Source organism: Triturus cristatus, chromosome 9 (assembly GCF_964204655.1).
Source record: "Triturus cristatus chromosome 9, aTriCri1.1, whole genome shotgun sequence".
Classification (NCBI taxonomy): Eukaryota; Metazoa; Chordata; class Amphibia; order Caudata; family Salamandridae; genus Triturus; species Triturus cristatus.
In genome coordinates, this window is record NC_140592.1 from 495,458,412 (window position 1) to 495,481,457 (window position 23,046).

At 44.1% G+C, this 23,046-nt stretch overlaps 1 protein-coding gene across 2 annotated transcripts in view; it reads right to left on the bottom strand.

Annotated features, from left to right (window-relative positions):
* NRXN2 (neurexin 2) overlaps positions 1 to 23,046 on the bottom strand; it is a 2,164,206-nt gene that overhangs the window by 1,554,617 nt on the left and 586,543 nt on the right. For both annotated transcript variants that reach the window (XM_085625468.1, XM_085625469.1), the window contains exon 4: positions 2,565 to 2,582. In XM_085625468.1, coding sequence (XP_085481594.1) covers positions 2,565 to 2,582 — 18 coding nt within the window. The remainder of the gene's footprint in view (positions 1 to 2,564; positions 2,583 to 23,046) is intronic.

The following is a 23,046-nucleotide window of genomic DNA, read 5'->3' on the forward strand; positions in this document are numbered from 1 at the left end:
CACCCCTCTCATCCTCACTGAACACCTCATTAGTTCAGGAAATGTAGGACTGGGGGGCAAACTTTACAACTCCACTGGTAAGCTTGTACGAATTTAGCAATCTTCAAATCTCTTTTGTGGGGAAACTTTTTTCACAAAAGGATTTTTTTAATTATACCCATAAACGGGCTTTTTGTGGTGTCTATCTCCCACAAACTGTTTGTAGTGTAACTTTTCTCTATGTTTTTAAAAACATGCTTTGCATAATTTGCGAAAATTCACATAGAAAACGAAGTTGAAACAAATTACAGGAAGTCTGTAGGAAAAACCGTTCTAATTGTACGGCCGAAATAAATCCCAGAGGCTCCTAAATCACTTCACTACAATAGCAAATAGTTGAAAAGCGCAATGCCTCAACTCACAACGTGCACTCAGCCTTCTAATGAGTATTGGAGCCTTCCTGCACCTCAGGTCTAAACACACTCGAAATGTTGCAGACTGTCTGGCTCAAGTCAGTGCTTCCTGCCAGACCCCATGTACTTCTTGCAAGAGCATATGTACCTAGGGTGTCTCCTCGAGGATTATGGGGTCCTGGTGCTGACATAGCTCAATCAAAGGAGAAAAAAACAAATCCTTCATTTCACCTCAAACATAGGCCTTGCCCTGCAAAATGTTTCCGGAAACTCCAAACTCAAAGCAAAAACAATCTTTAACACAACCACTGGTGATTTCAAAGAAAATATTTCTCTGGTGACCAAACAAGACTTTGACACTGGAATATCCTTAATTCTGTATTTTCACATAACATGCCAGTTCATTACACGAGTTGTAGTCTTATGTCACAGTGATACCAATAGGAATAAATTCCCGAGATCCGAACTGCTAAAGGAGGCACAGGATTGTATTAGGTGCCATGGTGCCGCATGGATCCATTATTTATTGCCAATAGCTCGGAAAATTCAGATTCCTTCCCTAAGAAGAGGGCACAATTAAAACCTAAGATAGCTCTTCTGTCCTTATAGAGCCAGTTAATAAGTGAGGTACCCTAACACGGTCCTAGAGTCAATCTGATAAACTCAACATGGGAAAACACCTTGCAGATAGCAACATAACTTAAGGGACATAATTTGTGAGTAATAGAGCTGGTTACCAAAGCCTAATGAAGACAAATAGCAAATGGTTTCTACTGTGTCATGTTGTGGCATGTGGATTCTGGGAACTTAGACTATCTATGTAAATGCAATTTCTGCTGCTTTAAGACATATTAACTGGAACACTAGACTGCTACACAAAATACCATAATTAGAAGCCAATTTCAAGTTGAAACTGAAATCGACTGGAATCTTCTTAAGAAAGTCGACTCTCATACCAAATAAAAGTTATATATATATATATACACACACACACACACACACACACACACACACACTGGACACTCCAACGAAATGAATAAATAAATAGATTGTTTGGTGGGAGTGTTCATTTTCTCTCTTTGCGTGTGAAGAAGCACATGCAATGTGTTTCGACCAGAAAGGTTCTTGGTCACATCAGAATATGACCAAGACCCTTTCAGGTCTTAACGTGTTGCTTCAATCCAGCATGAAAATAAACCAGCAATACACTAAAACTGGAGTGGCTTTTTGTGCTTCTGTTGTGCTTCTTCCCATTCAGAGAGCAATTTGACAGAAATTTAGATAGGGAGCATCCGAGAGTCTTATAGACGAGCCTCGGTCCACTAACAAGCAAGGAGCTTTCCCATCTCAGATTGATCTGTGATATGCGTGTGTATGTGTGTGTGTGCATGAGTGTGTGTATGCGTATGCGACTCATAAGTGTAGGAGGGTTTCGTAAGCAGAGAAAAAGAAAAGGAAGCCAACCCAACAGAAAGATAAAGACCCTAAGAAAGATTAGTGATTAACTTCAGAGATGTCCCGCCATTCAATGTCTGGATGGTGTTTATCAGTCTACATTCATGCCAAACTCCAAGATAAGCATTTTTTAGAAACGGTGCCGAATAAAGCAAGCACAGGCATTGTTTGTAGCTTGTGGTATATTTTAGGGCTGGGTTATGTAACGCAGACTTTGAAGGGCTGGCTCAATAACAGACTTTCATGATTGCCGATGAGTTCTATTTGGATTAAATGTATGTAAATATATCTTTTGTGGATATCCTAAAAAAAATCGGCATGTATATGGTTTTCCAGGACGTATCTATTGTTGAAAGTTCACAGAGATGTCATATTTAGGAAAGCAATATATGTGTGCCTCCCACTGAGTTTCAATAGGCTCAGTTGTTCCTACGACTTACCACCTCAGTTCGCCCACCACCTACAAGGCTTACTGAGAGCTGTGTCTAAGTTCCTCCTTCACAGGACACTTCAGCTATCGCAGAAGCTTTTCGTAGCACTGCCACAGACTGTTCATTAAAACTGAACAAGAAATGGTGTCATCTTCACTCACACCAAATCCCTTCCAAATGTACACAGTTTTAGGAGTCACTGGCCCGATCCTATTACAGGCTAAGCAGCGCCGGCCACTACCTGCGGCTACAGCTAAGCAAAAAGAGGTTGCACATGGGCACTCACCTTCCATAGTGTGTTCTTCTGGGTGTGCCCAAGTAGGAAGGCAGGAGGAAGAAGAGAGAAAGAAAAGACACAAGTCAGTGAAGGAGGGACTTCTTTAAAATTCACATATTCATTTATTTTCATTAAATGCAGATAAAAATTCGCACATTCAATTAATAGACCATTCTTTAAAAAAATACAATTCTGTGATTCTATACATTTTATCTAATGCACTAAATTTGTATGTCTCAAACTGATCAGTCACAAAGGCTGAGTTCTCGCCGATTGGGTAAAAGAAACTGTGATACATGGAATAAAGTCCTATATATATATATATATATATATTTGTAGACCAGTTGTTGGGGTCCGTAACACCTACTCAATTGGTCACCAACTGCTTAGAAAATTAAATAACATTTAGTTTACATAAGAAAAGAAGGAAGATGTAAAATGTAAGATTTTAAAATGTTCTGTTAGAGTGGAAAAAATTGAAATTGGAAGCAAAAAATGAAGGTGTATCCATTGATTGAACCATGGGAGGCATACAACAGACTATGGTATGGATGAAGGGGGGTCTCACTTGAATTTTAAAAAACGTAACCCTTCCCATTACATATAAAATGTTTTTTTTTTTTGCATTTGTTTGTAAAGTAAATAAAACATCGAATCATTTCTGTATTTGTTTGATGAATGTATTGTTGAACTTGCTTAGGCCAGGGTCATCGGATTTCAATATTGACTCAGTGGTGGTCCCGGGATTCCAATATGATTCAGTATGGATCCTAATTCTACCAATGAATAAGTGGCAATACACAGAACTCAAAAGGTGAAGAACCACAGTTTAGACAATAGTTGAGGAACACAAACCTACACTGAAAAATCAGGGATAAGGAAAAGAGATCACGTGTTGAGACACAGCTTGAATTAGGACAGTTGAGATTTTTGTAGAGTTCTACTTAAAATGCTCAAACTTGTTTCTGATGTACCCTAAACGTTGGCTAGATTTCTGGGATGCATATAGTTTACTGAGACATGACATGTCCTTTGTTTGGTCTCCCTGAAGGTTTATTTCACTTCCGTAGAATGATCTAATACCAGAAGGCTTTTGTGGTGTTGATGTGACAATGGTTATTATAGAACTAAAAAGTTAGGTGTAGAATTTCCTTCTGAAAGTAGCATGTTTTCAGTTTACTGGGGCTTTTCAAGTAGACTGAAAGTAAATGCTTTTACGCTAGCATTAGGGGTGTGCACGTTGTGTATTGTAAGCACCTTTTTTGTAGCAAATCCTGTGAAGTTAATGCATATGCAGCATCAGCGGCACTTGACTTGCGGCTTTGAGGGGCAATGCGTAAAAGCCACCACTCAATGCCCAGCGCACACAGCCTCCACCCAGGGCATGACATTTCCATCATACTGCTATTTGGCCTTAGCAGCAAAGACACGGGATGACGCACTTTTTGGTAGGACAACCAGAGACAAGAATCCCTCAATGCCAGTGGGATGGGGTCGCAAAACTTTGACCGGGGCAAGGTCGAAAACGTTTGGAAACTTCCTCTGCTTTTATGAAAGGGGCAGTCTGCCAACTTTATTTGACTATTGAAGGCGAAGTTTGAACTTCATTTACCGCTTATTTGAGGTGAGTGAAGCTTCAAACATCAGCTAAGAAGGGTGGCACACTATGAAGAGTCAATGAAGTTTACATGCAAGAAATTATTTCTGCATAAAGTATATTTTTAGGGGATTTCCTTGCAAAACCATTTTACAAGTGTTTTCTTACTGTTTCTTTCTATCTTATTTTTTTGCACACCTCCACTCAGCGGAAAGTTTGCCCTGCTGTTGTTTTTCCCCCCCCCCAAAAAACGACTTCACAAATGTTTTAAAGTTCATGAAAATTGTGTAGTTGTATATGAAACTACAGGAGGTGGTGGATAAAATAATTTGCAATTGAAAGAGAGGAGGAGAATGAGTAAGATCGTACTTCCAGGTGATAATGATTGGTGGGTACCAATGCGTCCTAGCAGTAATTTTAATTTTTCATTCGAAGAGGATGGAGTAACAATTGCTGTAATGCACTTCTTTTGTTGTAATATTAAAGTTTGTGTGAACCAATGCAATTATTGATCGCTGTGATGACTTGGAATGTTTATCCATGTGTGGTGGGAATGGGTAGCCGACTAAATCCGTCCCATGGTCATACATGCGAATGGACTGCGCTTGAACTTTTCAATGACCTTTCAGATTGTAGTTTCAACCGCTGAGGGCTATATGTTTAGCTTTGTGCGCCAAGTGGACTTCCTTGGGTGGTGCTTCCATTACTTTACCTCTGCAAGAGTCAGAAAAGTATATTAGAGCCAAGAGAGGGAGAGTTTGCCTTTCCCCATGCACAAAATATCTGCCGACTTTCTTGATGACCGTTACTGAACTATTTTCGAACTCTGAGAGAAATTAGCCTTTTCAGACACAGAAAGGGATGAGTCTGTTGTTTACTCCAATATAAACTCAGGATCCCAGTTTTCTGTGGTCATTAAAACAAGCATATACATTTGATCATAGTCACTTTTATTATCCAAAGTGCTTAGAGACAGCAGGTGTGGTGTGGAGCGCTATAAAAAAGTTATTACTATGATCACTAAAAAGCTGGTTTTGTCCAGCAAGCACTCCCACTCTAGGGGAATGCTTGCACCCGCTTTGGATACAGTCTCCCCAAGCCAAGGGACGTTGACGACTTCACAGCTCACAGCTGTGGCTTTAACTTGCTGCAGCATGTGTGGTTTATCCCCTTGAAACCAGAAGACGGATGGAGGTATTACTGGACCTGCCTCCGTGTTATTTGCTTGTGGAACCATCACACAGGCGCTGGTCACCAGAAAGCTGGACTACACAAATACAATCTACGTCTGCATCTTCACACATCTCACCAACAGACTCCACGTCATCTGAAATTCACCAGTTAAGCTCACACTCACACTCACCCATCACTCACATCTCCACACATCTTAAAACCTCTACGGGGTCCATAAGCGCACACTCTGCAATCACCTCAAATACACATACAAAACTCTGTTTAATCAAGGCCTGTATAAAAGATCAGCCGCATCTGATTCCACATCCCTGCCAGAAACCACCGCTCGGCCTACCTCCTGCTTGCCCATGACCCCTGCAATTGGAGAACTTGAGCCAACAGGCGCACGTTCTCCCAATACCCGGACTGAGCACCCCTGCACATCAGAACCACCAACTCAGTCCTTGATTTCCACAAAAACTGAAAACCTGGCTTTTCAAAGAGTCCCCAGCCAGAGCCACATTGTACCTCTTCAGATGCCAGGATAACCTCCCTTATATATATATACACTGTAAAAATACACATAACTGTTATTAAGCTTTGATGTCTGCTCTCAATATTTCTCTCCAGTTTGCAAAATAATGAGCCTTCTTCACAATGTAGCACCTAGAGGCCTGCGACCTTAATAATGAGACACAGGCCAGAGATAGGAATGATCTACTTGTTCCTAAACAGATGGTGCCAAATATGGACCAGGTCTAAGGCCTTGATAGAGGAATTGGGCACATTTGCTAAATACCACCATAAGTGGAGGCTGAGCTTTCTACAGCTTTCCAATGTGTCAAGCACTTTTTATGTCTACAGAGCAGTACTTTCTAGGGACCTATGTAAATGAGGCGAATCTTGGACACACCTGTCTTAAGTACCAAAAACGAACTCTGCCACCTTCCAAAAGGACAGAACAGGGTTGCTAATTTCCAAAGTGAGCAAAAACTCCTCTGCCAATTCACAGTAGAAAATTCGTTTGCTGCTAAAGTGCGAAGTAACTTTCTGCCAGTTTCCGGAAGGAAAGTAAACTCTACTATAGCGCCAAAGAACAAACTGCAAACTATTTAGGAAAGAGAAATCTTCACAACACAGATTCTAAACCTTTGCTCAATTTGTAAAAAAAACAAAAAAAAGTGTAGGTGCCAGCGCTGCCAAATACCTGGATTGAATACTAAGGCTCCTAGCCCTTATTCACTTTCATACCTTCTTCTTCCACCATATCACAGTGTTTTCTTATCTCCCTCTTGCAGGTTCCTTTTAATCTCTATTTGGTCCCTCTGTCATTGCTTTTCTCGCTTTCTCTAATTCCTTCTGTTTCCCTTTTCTGCCTTTTTCTTTCTTGCTCTGGGTCAAAGTCTAATGAAGAAAAATATTACCTCATCCCACAAAATGAGTGCAGGCATCACCACCTGAGAGTGGTACAAATATAGGCACTGAATGTATCCATAGATAAAGTTTTCTAGCAGTTCAAAACCCTAATCCAGGCCAGATTTCCCTCTCCTGATCAGACTTGATTGATGCCCGTTATCTACTGGACCAGTGATTCTTAACTTATATATATATATATATATATATATATATATATATATATATATATATATATATACACACATAAAGCAGCAAAATGTATAATTGAAAATGTAAAATCAAATCTGAAAATATCAAGGAATTTAAAATTGGAAGCTAAAAAATTAAGCCAGCATTCTTCATGGGAGCAGTGCAAGTGCATCAAATAGAATGCAGTATGGATGATTAGTGGCCCCAGTTGAATTTAGAAATGGTCCAACTTTACCATTCAAATTTAGATTTTTTAGATTTGTGAGTAAATAAAATATATCATCATTTGTATATTGTTTTGCTGAATGCTTTTGTTGCTGTATTTTTTATGTATTGTTTTGCCGTTCAAACTATTGTGTATGCTTAGGCCAGGGCTCCTGGATTTCACTAATTACTCAGTGGGGGTCCCCAGGTTCCAGTAATGATCCATTGGTGTCCCCAGGTCCCAGTAATGATTAAGTGTGGGGGGGGGGGTCCATATAAGTTAAAATGTAAAGAACCACTGCACTGGAACAGGAAATGACAGGGATACTATTTAAAATACCTTCATGCTGGCCAAGAGCTAAAGTTGCCTCTTAGAATATTTCTCCCCAAATTATACGTTTTTTTAGTGCTCGGGTATGAGACTTTTATCCTGGTTAGACCATGTTTCATACCTTTTGATTTTTACCCAGAGAGAGGCATTGAAGACTCACCTATTCAGAGAACAAGGAAGACTCAGCCTTTCATGTTATGTTAAAAGAGGCCATTCTGTTTGGGTAAAGATAGTATCATGAAGTGAGTAATAGTTATATCTTTAATGTGCAGTGCTTACAGTCGTCAGAAGTGAGGTGTTTCGTGCTATGAAAAAAAGTTATTATTATCAGAAGCAAAGTTGAAAAGCTGTGAGGCTAAATGATGAAAAACGAAAACAGAAATATTGAAGAGGGACAACTCATGAAAGGGAAGGAGTTGGGAGACCAAAAAGTATAAAATAATGGCTTGGAAAAGAAGAGGGGACAGCATTGTTAAAATAGAGTGCCGAGGTAAGGACCTTCAGTAAAAAAAAAATAACACATAAAACAGATGGAAGGGGAGGAAAGAATGACGAGGAAGTAAGACAAACGGAGAGAAGCAATGGGGTTTACCACAAAAGGTTCCCAAAATGCAAATGATTGATTTTAGGAAATGAATAGAAACGCTCCTTCTTCAAACAATGTGCGTTTGAACATAAATGATTCGATTAAATCGATGTTTCAACTGTTACTTTTGGAAAAAAACACAAAGGGCATCATTAGGATGGCGGGCGGACTTTGTCCACCCGCCATCCTGACGTAAAAAGGGACCGCCCGCCATAAGTGCGGCGGTCCCGTGGGGGTGAATAGGATGTGCCCACCACACTGGCGGGCGCATCCTGCATTTTTAACATGGCGGGCGGTGCTTTCACCATCACCCGCCGCAATGCCAAAAATGCATGTTGTGTGTACCAGGCACCGGGCGGTGCCTACCATGTTGTGCATGCACCCCCATGTGCTCCCCCCAAACATCCTGGGGCCCGCAACGGGTCCCTAACTTTAAACTCTGCATGCCTTTCCGTGGCGGCGAAAGGCTGCCTCCCGCCTGCATATTAAAACCTTTTCCGCCCGGTCTTCCTGTCCGCCACGGTACCCCCCGCCATACTAATATGGCAGGGGGGGAATGGATAGCGGGCGGGGAAGGATGTACATCCTAATGGGCCCCAAAGTTCTTGAATTTAAGTCACTTGAGCTAATGGGAGATTTGAGAATGAATGGAATACCCCTGGGATGGGTGTGCATACAAAAGTATCAAGCTGTCAAAATGAGATCAGAGGAACAATAGTAACGCCGGGCCCCGGCACTGCCTGGATTTTGATGCTGAGATGTTGAAGTTCTTCGCTGGCAGCTGCGTCGGTGATAGATCTACCCCCAAAGTCATGGCATCTGGCCCAAAAAGGGATGGCGTTGCAAAAAGGGAGCAAAGAAGACCTAAGCCTTAACATGGACATGCTCCTGGAACGCCCCAGGCCCATCCTCCGTCTGTGCCACCCCGAGTCAGCGTCAGGAACTGATTCCGATTACGGTCTGGAAGTTGTGCCGTCATTTATGATCCTGTACCGTGGGTCAGAGCTGCCTGCAGTGCAAAGAAGCCGAATGAGAGATGGTACGATCGATATCTGTATTAATACACAACATGGAACACCTGTAGGCAGAGTAATTTCAAAGACTGAACAGAAATCTGTAATTTATGGTAGCTGAGAATATTCTTCGCCGGTGGACAATCCAGACTTCAGATGTTTAGTTGCCATATGTTCGAATTCAGCATCCCGCCCTACAGATCACACCAGACAGGAAGGCAGAGAGGGCACACAGGGTGAGACTGGCCTCTTACTCCACTGGGCGTTTCCATGGTGGGCTGGAACCACTGGCGGAAGGTTTTGAAACCTAGGCAGCTGTTGGTGCCTCTGTCACTTTTCCTAGGTCTCCGGGGTTAATCTCAGAAGGGACAGTGGGGCTGCACATGAAAGGGAGGAAGGGAGGGAGGTAGAGAGAAAGAGTTCTGACAGGAAGAAGAGAAAGATTGTTTTTTGTTGCCTAGTCCAGCCCTGAAGGCCCAAGCCCAGTGTTTAATTTAAGCAGGTGGTTTCTGGTGCTCTGCACCAGCACTTAATCATCAACAACGGCACTATACTCATTCATTTATGTTAGGCAGGGGGGGGGGTTAAGTGATTTGGCCAGAATCACAGGATGTTGAGCCAACGTTGAGACTTGAACCTGGCTCTTCAGCACCGAAGTCAGCCGCTCTGGCCCTCACACCACATCATCTCCCCACTTTCATGGTGTGTAGTGGGTTCTGTTTTAGGCGGCGTTAACAGGAGAAATGGGCTGGTGCAAGCTGCCTCCTGACGAGAGCTTCGGCACATATGTTTTCTTACAAATTAGCCACTGCCCACGCCAGGAACAAGGGTACAGCAGGCATGTCTAATCACTAGAACACTAGGTTATGTTGGCACTAGCTACAAATTCCACAAGTGATCTACAGGGCAGTGCATATTTACTCCCATTACATGAGGATACCAAGTAATTCAATATAAATCCAGCATAACTAGCTCAGCTCTACCACTTGAGTTAAAAGATCCTGCAGGACACAGTGGAGTTTCAGCATGCACACATCTGACAAGTCCAAGGCTCAGACAGCAGCAGGGCTATATTTGGGTTACACAGATCTTACAGGCCCAAACTTCAGACACTAGAGCTAACCTCAGGTTACACAGATTTCACAGGTTCAGGCTTCAGACAACAGAGCTATCCTCAGGTTACACAGATCTTAAAGGCCCTCACATTAAACAACCGGGTTAACCGCTGGACACACCTACTTTACAGAATCAGGCCTCGGGTGGCAACACTGCTGTACCTCAAGCTGTTCAGACCTTACTAGGTCAGACCTAATTCAAAATATAGATTTTTCATGCTACACAGATTTTAGTGAAGTAGACTTCAGCTCTCAAATTGCACAAATTGCACTGCCTCAGCCTTCTGACAGCAAAGTTGCCTCTTAAGTCACACAGAGCAATTCCCAATGCTACATGCATTGTACGAGAATACAGAGCTATGGCTCATGTTACACAGCTCTTGCAAGCTTCACCTACAATAGCCACTAGGATACTCATCTTACAAAGTGTCATACATCAGGGCTACCCATAGGGTTACACGTATTTTAGAGGCTCGTGCCTGAGAAAAAAGAGCTTTGCCCTGGTTGATATAATATGGGGTCATAGATAGTACGGGAAATCTAGGACAACAGATGGGAGAACAGGCAAAGGGTAGGGAACGGGGACCATATAGCTGAGGTAAGGTTGATGCAGACCATAAATGGCAGAACTATGTCCATGTAGATATATTTTTGCTTATGATTCAATCTCATTGTGGGTCATGGTCCAGCCCATTGATTTAATTTAATGACCCCTGTATTCTGGTAAATGAAGCCTGGACGACCTAATTTGAAACAGATGTACTAAATTTGTAGATTAAAATGGTTTATAGAAGAACCATTTGGGCTTTACTATTCCTCTGATGACACAGAGTCATCTCAAACTTACTGCTTATACAATCTGTAGACAACATTATGCTTCTGTTTATGTCGTTAGGAGATAGAGTATAAGCATGTCTATGTTGATGCAGATTGTAGAGACTGGATCTTCTTCATTATCTCCTGGACCACCCGTGAGGGGTGCATAAACATCAGAGTCTCCTACCCTGTTGCTGCGACAGTAAGTCTCCACAGGATATGAAGCATTTTTTAATGTTTTGTAGCTTTTATGAGGTACCAAGAAAGTCCTACATCCTCCCTATTTTAAAAAAGGCAAATTTTAGGCAGGTTAGACCCGCTTTTATTTTTCTACAAATGCTGTCAAGCAACTCAGGATTATATGTCCTTAGTTTTTTAAGGCCTGAGGTCAGGCTCAGATCTAGTTGTGATTAACCTAGGAGGGGGAATTTTGGCCACTGTGGTTTGATGAGACCTTTTTATTTATGAATTTACCGGTTTGTGTAATAGACCTTTTTAGTAATTCTGCAATTTACGGGGCTGTGTTAGATGTCCTGTACTGTTATTAATCTTTTATATGATGTACATTGATGGTTTTTAATTTAACTTGACTTTTATGTTTTTTTTCAAAAAACCCAATAAAGTTTGTTTGATTGATTGATACTTGAACATTGTCTGTGCTTATGTAGACTATAGATAGCAACACAGTGCCTGCTCAAAGTCTATTAAAGACCCATGGCTGTGATGATGCAAAAAGAAATTTAGACCTACTCCCACCGACTTGTATGGCTTTTCTATAGGCTGGCTGGAGCTCTATGGGCTGTCCGTAACTGAATTGTGTTAAATCAAAAACACAGACATGCTAATATTTGCACTTTTATTATGTTTTAGAACTATTTGAAAACGTGTTCATATTATTGCAATTAGATCATCTTATTATACAAAGTTGAAAACATGGTTGTAATGCCACAACTTATTCATAAGTGCAAGTGTGCAACTCTTTCACATTGTGATACATCAAACATTTATCCTATCATACTAAAACAAATTTAGGAACTATACATATATAATAAAACATTTGTCAATGCTGACATATAGTATACCCCTTATATCTAACCACACAACCATTCTGACCTCATGCACAGCAAAACATTCTCACACTCACATATCAAACATAACCTCCTCAACCACTAAAGCATACACCGATAACGATACCGGAGAGAACAGTTTAGGAAATATCTGTATTTGTGTTGTTGGTTAGGAATACAAAACAACCAGCTCACGCATGTTTCGGTGGGATAAGCAAATCACATCCACCTTCATCGGGACCACTCGTATCTATATTTAGGTGAGTGGTAGGGGGTATCGTCAGAATCCCTGCTGGTTACTTAGTCTTCCACCAGAGGGTCTGACCAAAAAGATGCAGAAGTAAAGGATGAATCCAGTACATACTGCCTAGGTTCGATTAGTATGTTTACTAGTCCAGTCTATCCAGTCAATGGCAAGGATGTCCGAAAGAGCAAAACTAAATCAATGCAGCGATGTCCTTTTAATCAGAATATCATATCCAGGGCACCAAACGCCTAAGTTTCAACCTTTTATGCTGAGTCCAGCCGCTCTGTATATCAAGCCTTACTAGATGTTGTATTGTGCCTGTGTTTGTCCACGTCTTCAGTGATGCAAAATACAGAAGGCATAGCTATGTTTGTGTTCATGTAAAATCCAGGCAACAGATCCTTCCTTGGGAATGTTTTAACCCGTTCCGTGCTCATGACGGAACCACTCCGTCATGAGCCACGGGCGCCGTGTGCTCATGATGGAGTGGTTCCGTCATGCTGCGGCCGTTGGCGGCCGCTCCGCCCACGCGGCGCTAATTCCCCGCCTGTGCGGGCGATTAGCGCAGTGGGCGGAGTCGTGACGGAACCACTCCTTCATGAACACAGCTCGCCCGTGACTCATGACGGAGTGGTTCCGTCACAAGCACAGCGGCACCGCAACTGCCCCCAAACCCCCCCAGCGCCGCGGCGGAATTCCTGCCGCGGCGAAGGGGTTAATGCAGACCATAGGGAGCAGTTATGCCTGAAGTGATACACAGATTTGGTTATAACTCTGCTGTCTAGGGGCTGCTGTCGCACAGTGCTTTTTAACCCACACCTTTTACAACAGACATCTTTCACTGCAGACCATAGACAACAGAACAATGCCTGTAAAGGTGCAGACCTCAGGAAGCAGAGCTATACCTCTTGGTGCTCATTTTTGGGGAGGGGTACTTATTTTTCATAATCTGAATGAGACCCAGAGCAAGAGGGAGAGTAAGAGAAGGGAGAAGGGCGTAGGAAGAGAAATAAAGGTAAACACTGAAAAAGAGAGAAGGCATGGATGGAAAGTAGCTGCAAGAGTAAGATAAAGGGACAGGAAGTGTACGGTGATGGAACGAAAAAGCACACAGGAGATTCAAAACTAGATAGCCTTGGTAGTTGCAAACCCAACATTCAGCAGTACCGCTGACTTGCTCCCAAATAATCCTTTGAGGTCCTACATTTTTTTTTTTTTTTAAACATTTTTTATTGTTTTCATAGCATCAACTCAGTACAAGCCCCGCTACCCCCCCCGTCAAAGAGGATACTTCACCTACATTGTTACCAGCCAATATCCGGGCGAATGAACTTCCAGCCCATGCGGCCCCCCCCCCCCTCCCTCCCCACCCCATGTCAGTGTGCCCCCTTCCGTCTCCTTTGAGGTCCTACATATATATATATGTATTTTTTTTAAACAAATTAAGCCCCCCTCAAGACAGGCTATGCAGTGTAACGATTCCTTCAGATACCACTCCCTCCCAGCAGCGTGCTTTCCCGGAACACATGCTCGGAAAACATCTCAAGCCACCTCCCTTTCTTTCACTAGAGGGGCCAGGGGACTTCAGCCTCTGCTGCCTTTAATCATTATAAAAGGACCTGCCTGCATCCTTCACCACAGGAACCTTTGATCATGTTAACCAGCCATCAGCCGAGGGCAGCGAGGGTACCAGGGGGTCTCCCGAGGCATCCATTTTGGAGCTCCAAAGAAGGCTAGTCCTAATCCTTAAATGTACACGAACTTGTGTACTGCTTAGTGGGATACATTGAGGTGACCAGACATAAGAGGTCTGAGTGCATCAAAACGAGCTGTCCAAGATGCATGTCCTGTGAAGCCACCCAAAGCTCCTCAGCTCTTTCGGTGCCAGGTCCACACCAACAGCAAACACATATTCACTTTTCCTATTGTCCATGGCGTGGACAATCACGTGACTGCCCCTTGAGTGGAATACATGCAGAGAAGTCCTTTCGAGGCGTTTCTTCCTGCAACATGCTGGTGCGTAGCGATTGGACCTCAAAGACTACAGGAGTATCCCTCAGTTAATATAGATAGTACAGACTCAGACAGATGGGCTTTACCATGGAACACAAGTCATATAGAGCCACCCCTTCAAACAGCAGACCTATCCTCAGATACCCTGATGTAAAGGTGTGTTACCGATATATGGAGTCTGAAATAGAGTCCTACAAAACTGTTTTAGCCAGAATATCGACTGTCACATACTTGTGAAGGTAAAGTAAATACAGAGTTAATATTCTTAGCTCTACAGCTACACAGGATGACCTTACCTTTAAGATACGTGCATATCGAGTAAATCTATGGTTTCATCTGTATACTTACCTTCAAAATATTATGGTAGTTGATTTTGTTCAGTTTCTATTTTTGTAGGACGATTTTTTTTGTTATCTGAAATACAGACAATCTAACAAATCAGGTCTCAATCAGCACTGCCTACCTTATACCTTATTTCTCTCTTCCTCTCTATCTTTCTCTCATACACACACAAAAAAACACACACACGATGTACAATCCGGCTCATACAGCTGTTAAAGGCTCAGTCTTGATTCAACAGAGCTACCCATCAGGTCAAACACACTCGAGAACCTCGGGTCTCCGACAGCCTGACCCAATTCTCAGGCCTCCCAGATTGTATAAAACGAATTCCTTAGACAGCAGAAATAGCTCTTAATTAAATGCCTCAAAAATGCCTTTTGGTAATTTCTAATCTTTATTGCAATGTCTTACTCCCAACTATTACAATTGTGCCTACATTTCAGAATAGGTCCATACATATAATACCACATGTGCTTCCAATAACACGCGAAACACATTTCATGACCTAATTGAATTTACCTATATTGATCATCATGATCTGGGATACATTTCCATGTGCTTACAAACAATACCTGTACTTTGAGTGTACATAATATGCATCATGTGAAGCATACGTTTTGTCCCTAGGTGCATACCTTGCCTGTGAACATGATGTAGAGGGACAATGTGTAAGGGCCACTGCAATAACCTGCAGGAGCGGTGGGAGTGTGTTTCCAGGATATGAGAAGTGGGGTCTCCTGCAGGTTACCACACGGTACACCCGCGTAATGCTCTCCCATCTAGTCTGAGCCAGGCCATGAACGATAAGTGTGTACCAGCAGCACTGAAGATTTCTCCTCCATCTACCTCCCCTGCACCAGTTTTCCTCCCTCCTAGCGGCAGCCTCAGCACCTTCTCCTCTCTGCCGCTAAATCCTCTGTGACACCTTATTACAGCAGCCCCAGGTACCTTGGCGCAGCCATAATGGTGATAAAGCAGCGCGGTGTTCGTCCTGACAATAGCAATATTTCTCATTTCTTTCCACAGTAAAAACTGGTGTCCACAGAGCTGGACTCGGGTAGGGGATATCCTATGGGGGCAGGGTGGACATCCCCATGGTAAGCAAAAGCGAGGCATGTGATTCAGGGACTAAGTGCAAAGGATTTGGATAGAAGAGGGAGGGCATGGAACAAATGTCGCTCTGCCGCATGTTCATACTTATTTTGATTATGGTGGCCACCAAGTAGCCACGGTAGCCGACAGGCAAGAATCTCTGCAGTAACTATGTCAGTTAAGTCATGTTCAGAATTCAACTGAAGAGGTGATAATGGAAGCTCCAGGTGCTAAGCAGAGCTTAATTTGTACTCCGGGTTGGATGGTGGTGGATGCCAACGCACTTTTTTTAGGGACTGGGACTTATTTTTCATCTTCGGACTTTGAATCAGATCAGGAATGAGAAAGGTAGAAAATGGGGCAAGAAGAAGGAAGAGAGATAAAGGTAAACAGGAAAAAAGGGAGAAAGCATACATGAAAACGAACCTACAAAAGTGGTATAAAGAAACAGGAATTTTAACATGGTGAAAGAAAAAGACTAAGGTGGAATCATGACAAGGCCGAATTGGTATTTGGCAACCATGACATTCTTCAGCGCATGTCAAGGTGCTTCTAGGAAAAACTCTGGGCATCTGCACTTTAAATAAATAAATATATATATATATATATATATATATATATATAAAATCAATAAAAAAAAAACAACGGTTAAACCTTTGTTATAGTTAGGAAAACTGTACTTATTGTTTCTATACGAACCAAACATGAAATACACAAACGTTACAAATTCTTAGGTTATAGATATACCTTAAATGTATAATTTATGCGCCACCTCTCAATTAATATCACTTTATTTATTTGTTATCTACAAACAAAACTTAAACTACAACATCTTCAAATTATTATTACTTGCGTACCTCTATGCACAGTGTATTCATCATCATCAAGACTTTGGGCCTGATTTAGGTAATGGCGGTCCTGGGACCACCGTCGCTTTTTGGCAGTCTGACTGCCTGCATACCTGGTGGTCCCACCGCCTGATTAAGATGTGGGCAGTGAGACCGCCATCTGACAGTCTCCAGACCGCCAACCCCGCCAAGATCTGAGCTCCTGTGGTGGAGGCGGTGGGGAGAGTGGCAGTCAATGGTGGCGGTGCCAGCATGGGCACTGCCGTCAGGGTTACTACCGGTCTCTCCGCTGACCTTTTCATGGCGAGTACATTGCCATGAAAAGAAATGGTGGAAAGGCGGATTTTGGGATTGAAAACATGTCTCCAGTGCGAGTGGGCCCTGAAGACATGTTCATGGTGACTCCTATGCGTACCCCCATGCCATCTGCACGGTTGTGCGCACTGTAACTCCTGCAGACTGTGCTGCAGGGAAATAGTTTGTCCGACTGCCCAGATGCTTATCAGCATGGCTGCCATTGGCTGCGGCTCTTAACTAGAGCTGTAGCATGCCGCTGCCTTGACTTCGCCACAGATGCACCGCCAGCCCAAGTTGTTATCATAATACAGCGGTCGGGATGCCACCTCCTTGTCAGCGTTTTCCCAACCGCCGCTGCAAAAGGTTGGCGCTGTGCCTGCCAACAACTAACTCAGGCCCTTTATTTCAATCGGTCAAGATCATAAAAGCACAGATACAAAAAAGCACAATAAAACCAGTCAAACAATATCCATATGCCACGTAAACCTTCAAAGTACAAAACATTGCACACATGGGTCCCAATTTTACAGTGCAAAACATCAAACAAATTACCCAAACACAATATAAAATCATCTAATACCCATAAAAAGGACCCACGATTTTGGGACTTAAATATCCAATAATGTGTGCAATGCAGCAATAAGCCATGGGAGTTAAAGTGCAATTTTCCTTTAAACCAGTGCAACTGTTGGCCTAAAATTCAAGATCTTCTAACTCTTCTAGTGCAAAATAGCAATAAACCATCACAGTTAAAAATACAATTTTCCATTTAATTAGCATAACTATTATGCCAAAGTGCAAGATTTTTTGAAACTTCTGAAGCCCACGTAATGACCCAGGACAGTAGATCTTTTTAAGCCCAAAGGCAATGCAAGATAACAGTGAACCATAAAAATGATCATTTGGTCTCTCCCACCGGCATTTTCTTAAATACCAAACACATGGGGCACATGGGGGGTACCTATGGTACCCCCCTACCTTTGCATGCACAACATGGCAGGCACCGCACAGTGCCTGCCACGTTGTGCATGCAAATGCACAACATGCATTTTTGACATTGCGGTGGGTGCTGCTGAAAGCACCGCCCGCCGCAATGTTAAAAATGCGGGATGCGCCCGCCAGTGTGGTGGGCGCATCCTAATTTCACATGCGGACCGCCACATGCATAGCGGGCGGTCCCATTTCTCGGGGCTATGGCGGGCGGACAAAGTCCGCCCGCCATGCTAATCAGCCCCTTAGTATTAACCACCACGCCTGGGTATAATATTAGCATACAGTAGCCATGGTGTTTATTGAATGACAGAAAGGCATAGTAAATCCAGAGCCGGCGAAGTTCCATGTCTATGTCAGTATACCACTGGCATAAGCTCAATTTTCTTGGCGATTATTCTAAAAGCCAAATCGAGGTGCAATAGAGTCAAAGGCAAACTCATAGGAAGGGTCAAAAAGGGACCTAATGAATCTATTTTCCGTGACTGAAAGAATATTGCACTTAACGTGACCCCAAATGTCAGAGCCATACAAAACAGTTCTTAAAGCCTGCACTTTGTAAATCTCAATTGCTGGGGAGGAGTTTTGGACCTGCATTGACCAATCTATATGGAGTACGAAGACATCGCCGACTTCATCAGCCCGCACGCCCTCCCCTCCGCTGACTATATCCTCCTCGGGGACCTCAACTTTCACCTGGAGAACAACAACGACCGCAACACCACCACCCTGCTGGACAACCTCGACAACCTCGGTCTCAAGCAGCTGGGGACCTCCCCCACCCACTACGCCGGACACACACTCAACCCCATCTTCTCATCCAGCAAGCACATCGCCTTCAGCCACGCCACCGGACTCCACTGGAAAGACCACAGCTGCGTCCACTTCAGCTTCAGAAAGAACACGATCCACCACCACCAGCAGCAGGTCGCACGCAGAAACTGGAACAAGATCACAGCCGACCAGCTCGCCCCAGCCCTGAGCCAAGATCCCCCCGCCAGCTCTGCGAACCCCAGCCAGGCCGCCAACAACCTCACGAAGTGGATCAGCAACTGCGCAGACGACCTCGCCCCACTGAGGACCCCGCCCAGCAGACCCGGCAGTAAGAAAGCACCGTGGTTCACCGACGAACTCAAGAGCTCCAAGAAGAACTGCAGTGCCCTCGAGCGAGCCTGGCTCAGAGACCCTACACCAGACAACATGACCAACGTCAAGCTCGCAACCCGAAAACACCACCAACTGATCCATACCACCAAGAGAACCGCATTCGAGGAACGACTGGACAACAAAGCACACAACAGCAAGGAACTCTTCAACATCGTCAAAGAGCTCTCCAATCTCAACGCCGGAAGCAACAACATCCCCCCCATCACAAGACCTCTGCAACTCCCTCGACTCCTACTTCTACAACAAGATCGCAGACATACACAACAGCTTCAGCACACAACCGATGCACCCTATGACCGCACCAACGACCCCCACCACCACCCTCCGCGCCTGGACCACGATCACCACCGAAGACACCATCCGCACTATGAACTCCATCCACTCCGGATCCCCAACGACCCCTGCCCTCACCAAGTCTTCAACAAAGCCGACGCTGTCATCGCACCCCACCTGCGGGACATCATCAACACCTCCTTCGACACCGCTACCTTCCCAGAGAGCTGGAAGCACGCCAAACTCAGCGCTCTACTAAAGAAACCATCAGCAGACCCCACCGAACTCAAAAACTACCGCCCCATCTCGCTTCTCCCGTTTCCGGCCAAAGTCATCGAGAAGACCGTCAACAAATAGCTGGCCGCCTTCCTCGAGACGAACGGATCCCTCGACCTCTCGCAGTCCGGCTTCCGGGCCAACCACAGCACCGAGACCGCCCTCATCGCAGCCACCGATGACATCCGAACCCTGCTCGACAACGGGGAAACTGCGGCCTCATCCTCCTGGACCTCTCCGCGGCATTCGACACTGTCTGCCACTGCACCCTAGTGCAGCGCCTCAGCAACGTCGGAATCCAAGAGAAGGCACTAGAATGGATCATCTCCTTCCTCGCCGGAAGGACACAGAGAGTCCGCTTCCCCCCGTTCAGATCAGAAGCCACCAAAGTCATCAGCGGCATCCCTCAGGGTTCCTCGCTCAGCCCCACCCTCTTCAATGTCTACATGAGCCCCCTCGCGGCCATCGCACGCCAACACAACCTCAACATCATCTCTTACGACGACGACACCCAGCTGATCCTCTCCCTCACCAACGACCCCGCCACCGCCAGAGCCAACCTACACCAAGGGATGACAGACGTAGCCGAGTGGATGATGAACAGCCACCTGAAACTGAACTCAGACAAGACGGAAGTCCTCATCCTGGGCTCTTCACCCTCCGCCTGGGACAACTCCTGGTGGCCTACCGCCTTGGGCAGCGCACCCAAACCCGCAGACCACGCACGCAACCTGGGCTTCATCCTGGACTCCTCCCTCTCCATGACCAGACAAGTCAACGCCGTCTCCTCGTCGTGCTTCAACATCCTGCGCATGCTACGTAAGATCTTCCGGTGGATCCCCACCGAGACCAGGAAGACGATCACCCAGGCCCTCGTCACCAGCCGCCTGGACTACGGCAACTCCCTCTACGCCGGAACCACCGCCAAACTCCAGAGGAGACTCCAGCGGATCCAGAACGCCTCAGCAAGACTCATCCTCGACATCCCCCGACACAGCCACATTTCCGGACACCTGAGAGACCTACACTGGCTCCCGGTCAACAAGAGAATCTCCTTCCGTCTCCTCACCCACGCACACAAAGCCCTACACAACCAAGGCCCAAGATACCTCAACAGCCGCCTCAACTTCTACACCCCCACACGCCAGCTTCGATCGACCAACCACGCCCTCGCCGCCATCCCCCGCATCCGAAGAGCCACCACAGGAGGAAGGTCCTTCTCCTACCTGGCCGCCAAGACCTGGAACTCCCTCCCGACCCACCTCCGCCTGACCCAAGACCACCTCGCCTTCAGGAAACAGCTCAAGACCTGGCTGTTCGAGCAGTAGCTGAACCCCCCCCCGCCCCAAGCGCCTTGAGACCCTCCGGGTGAGTAGTGCGCTATACAAATGCTTTGATTGATTGATTGATTGAGTAAGTATTGTAGTGTCAGAGTGGAGTTCCCTACAGTCGAATGGCATACTGTTGAATATCATAGAGTAGAGGAGCGTACAGTGGACTGGGGTACACTGGAGTGTCATAAAATGGAGTGGCATAGAGTGCACTAGAGTACTGTGTAGTGGTGTAGAGTGGAGTGACAGAGTAGAGTGGAGTGGCATACAGTGAATTAGCATAGAGTGGAGTGTTGAATAGTGGAGTGACAGTGTGTCCTAGAGTGTAACAGCGTAGGGTGGAGTGGCATAGAGTGGCCTGGCTTACAGTGGAGTGTGGTAATTGTAACAGAGGTAGCAAGAAAGTGTGTGAACAGTTATAAATTAATTTCACAAGAAAATGCATTAGGTGTAAATGGTAATTTGTGGTAGTATGAGTAAATACTGTAAGGAATGTTAAATCTGTAAGTTGCAAATATTTAATTGTATATTGCGCCTTGGTATACAGGGGTAGGGTTGCAGTATACTGTGGTGCATAAGCATGATAAGGCAGTAGGTGATTGACTAATGGCTATCTTTATAACACATAAAACGCAGCCATGCCGTTTTCAGCACAGTCTGTCTGAGTTCTGCATTTTGCTGCATTCTGTGTCGCTGCTTTCTGGCTTAGGTTTTTAAATATAGGTAAGTAGTTGGTTTTATTGTTGTCTACTTATGCGCACTTTATTAAGGTGTTAATAGGTAGAGACATTTATTTATAATTTTCTATATTTTTTCAGTAGTTTATGGAGAACTGTACTTAAAAAAATAAATAAGTAATGTGGTTATTTTTAGGTATTACCATTGTACACTGTAGACTTTTTTGTGAAAATTAAAATTGGTTAATAATAGAAAATCCTAAGCAACACCTACTGTTTTTTGCCCTTACTATTGCCAAACAAGACATAGCCCAGTTGTGGAAGGGAACTTCGCCACCGATGATAGGGAAGTGGCGACAAGAGCTGGATAAATGTATGGGTGCGGAAATGGCTGTGTTTTAAGCGAGGGGCTACCCCCAAAAACATAGAAAGATATGGTCTTGGTGGGCCGCATACCGTGGCATTGATCTCCCTCCTTTTCCTTCACAATCCCCATAGAAACAGTCTCATGAGAAGTTTGTGAGCCCAAATGTATGATATACCACTTCTTTTTCTTGGTCATATGTGTGTATTGAATTTTGCTCGCCATTGTGGGGGGTGTGGGGAAGTCTGCGTACAGTTCTTAGTTTGTTTTCTTTTGTTTTGTAAACAAACCGTACCCATTGATATTTCCAATGCGGCTATCCCTTTGATATTTTGTTATCAAGTGAATTAAGTCAGGCTCTCGCCCGAGCGGTACTGTGGAAATTTAATAAAATATGTTATAAAAAAATAGAAAATACACTATAGTACACTATATTAGTAAAATATAGGGGAGTACAGTGTATTTTTAAATTTTTTATCCTTTTTTAAAAATGTATTTCAAGTATTGTGATATTCCCAAATACCTTACCGTGGTACTTCGTACATTAAAAAATATATATATAGAAACGTATTTAAAAAAATCACTAGCTACTGTCACTTTTAGAACTGCATGGGGAGTCTCCTAAAGGATTTGCTTCTTCTGACCTAAAAATTCACCTTCCTTGTAACTCTCATGATTCCAATATCCCAAACATCTGTCTGCGCCGTTCAATATGATCATCTTATGTTCCTACATAACTGCCCTCTTTCTACACTTCTCTCCCTTTCTCTCATTCCTTACATTCCCTTTCTCCTATTTTTCTCACAAATATTTGCAATTTCTCATCCTTCCATCCTTAGTTTTTGCCTGCTTATCCTCAACATTTCCCACATCTACTTTCTCCACTGCTGTCTGTTGTTTCTACTTTAGTTTATCTGTTGTCTGTTTTGTCTCGTTCTGTCTCTCTTAGGGCTTTTCTGGTGAACTATATTCCTTTATGATTCTTGCGCATCGCTTTAAGGACACAGCTTGAACCCTATTCCACTTACAGGCAACAAAAAGAAGAAATCGCATCTTAAGTGTTTGTA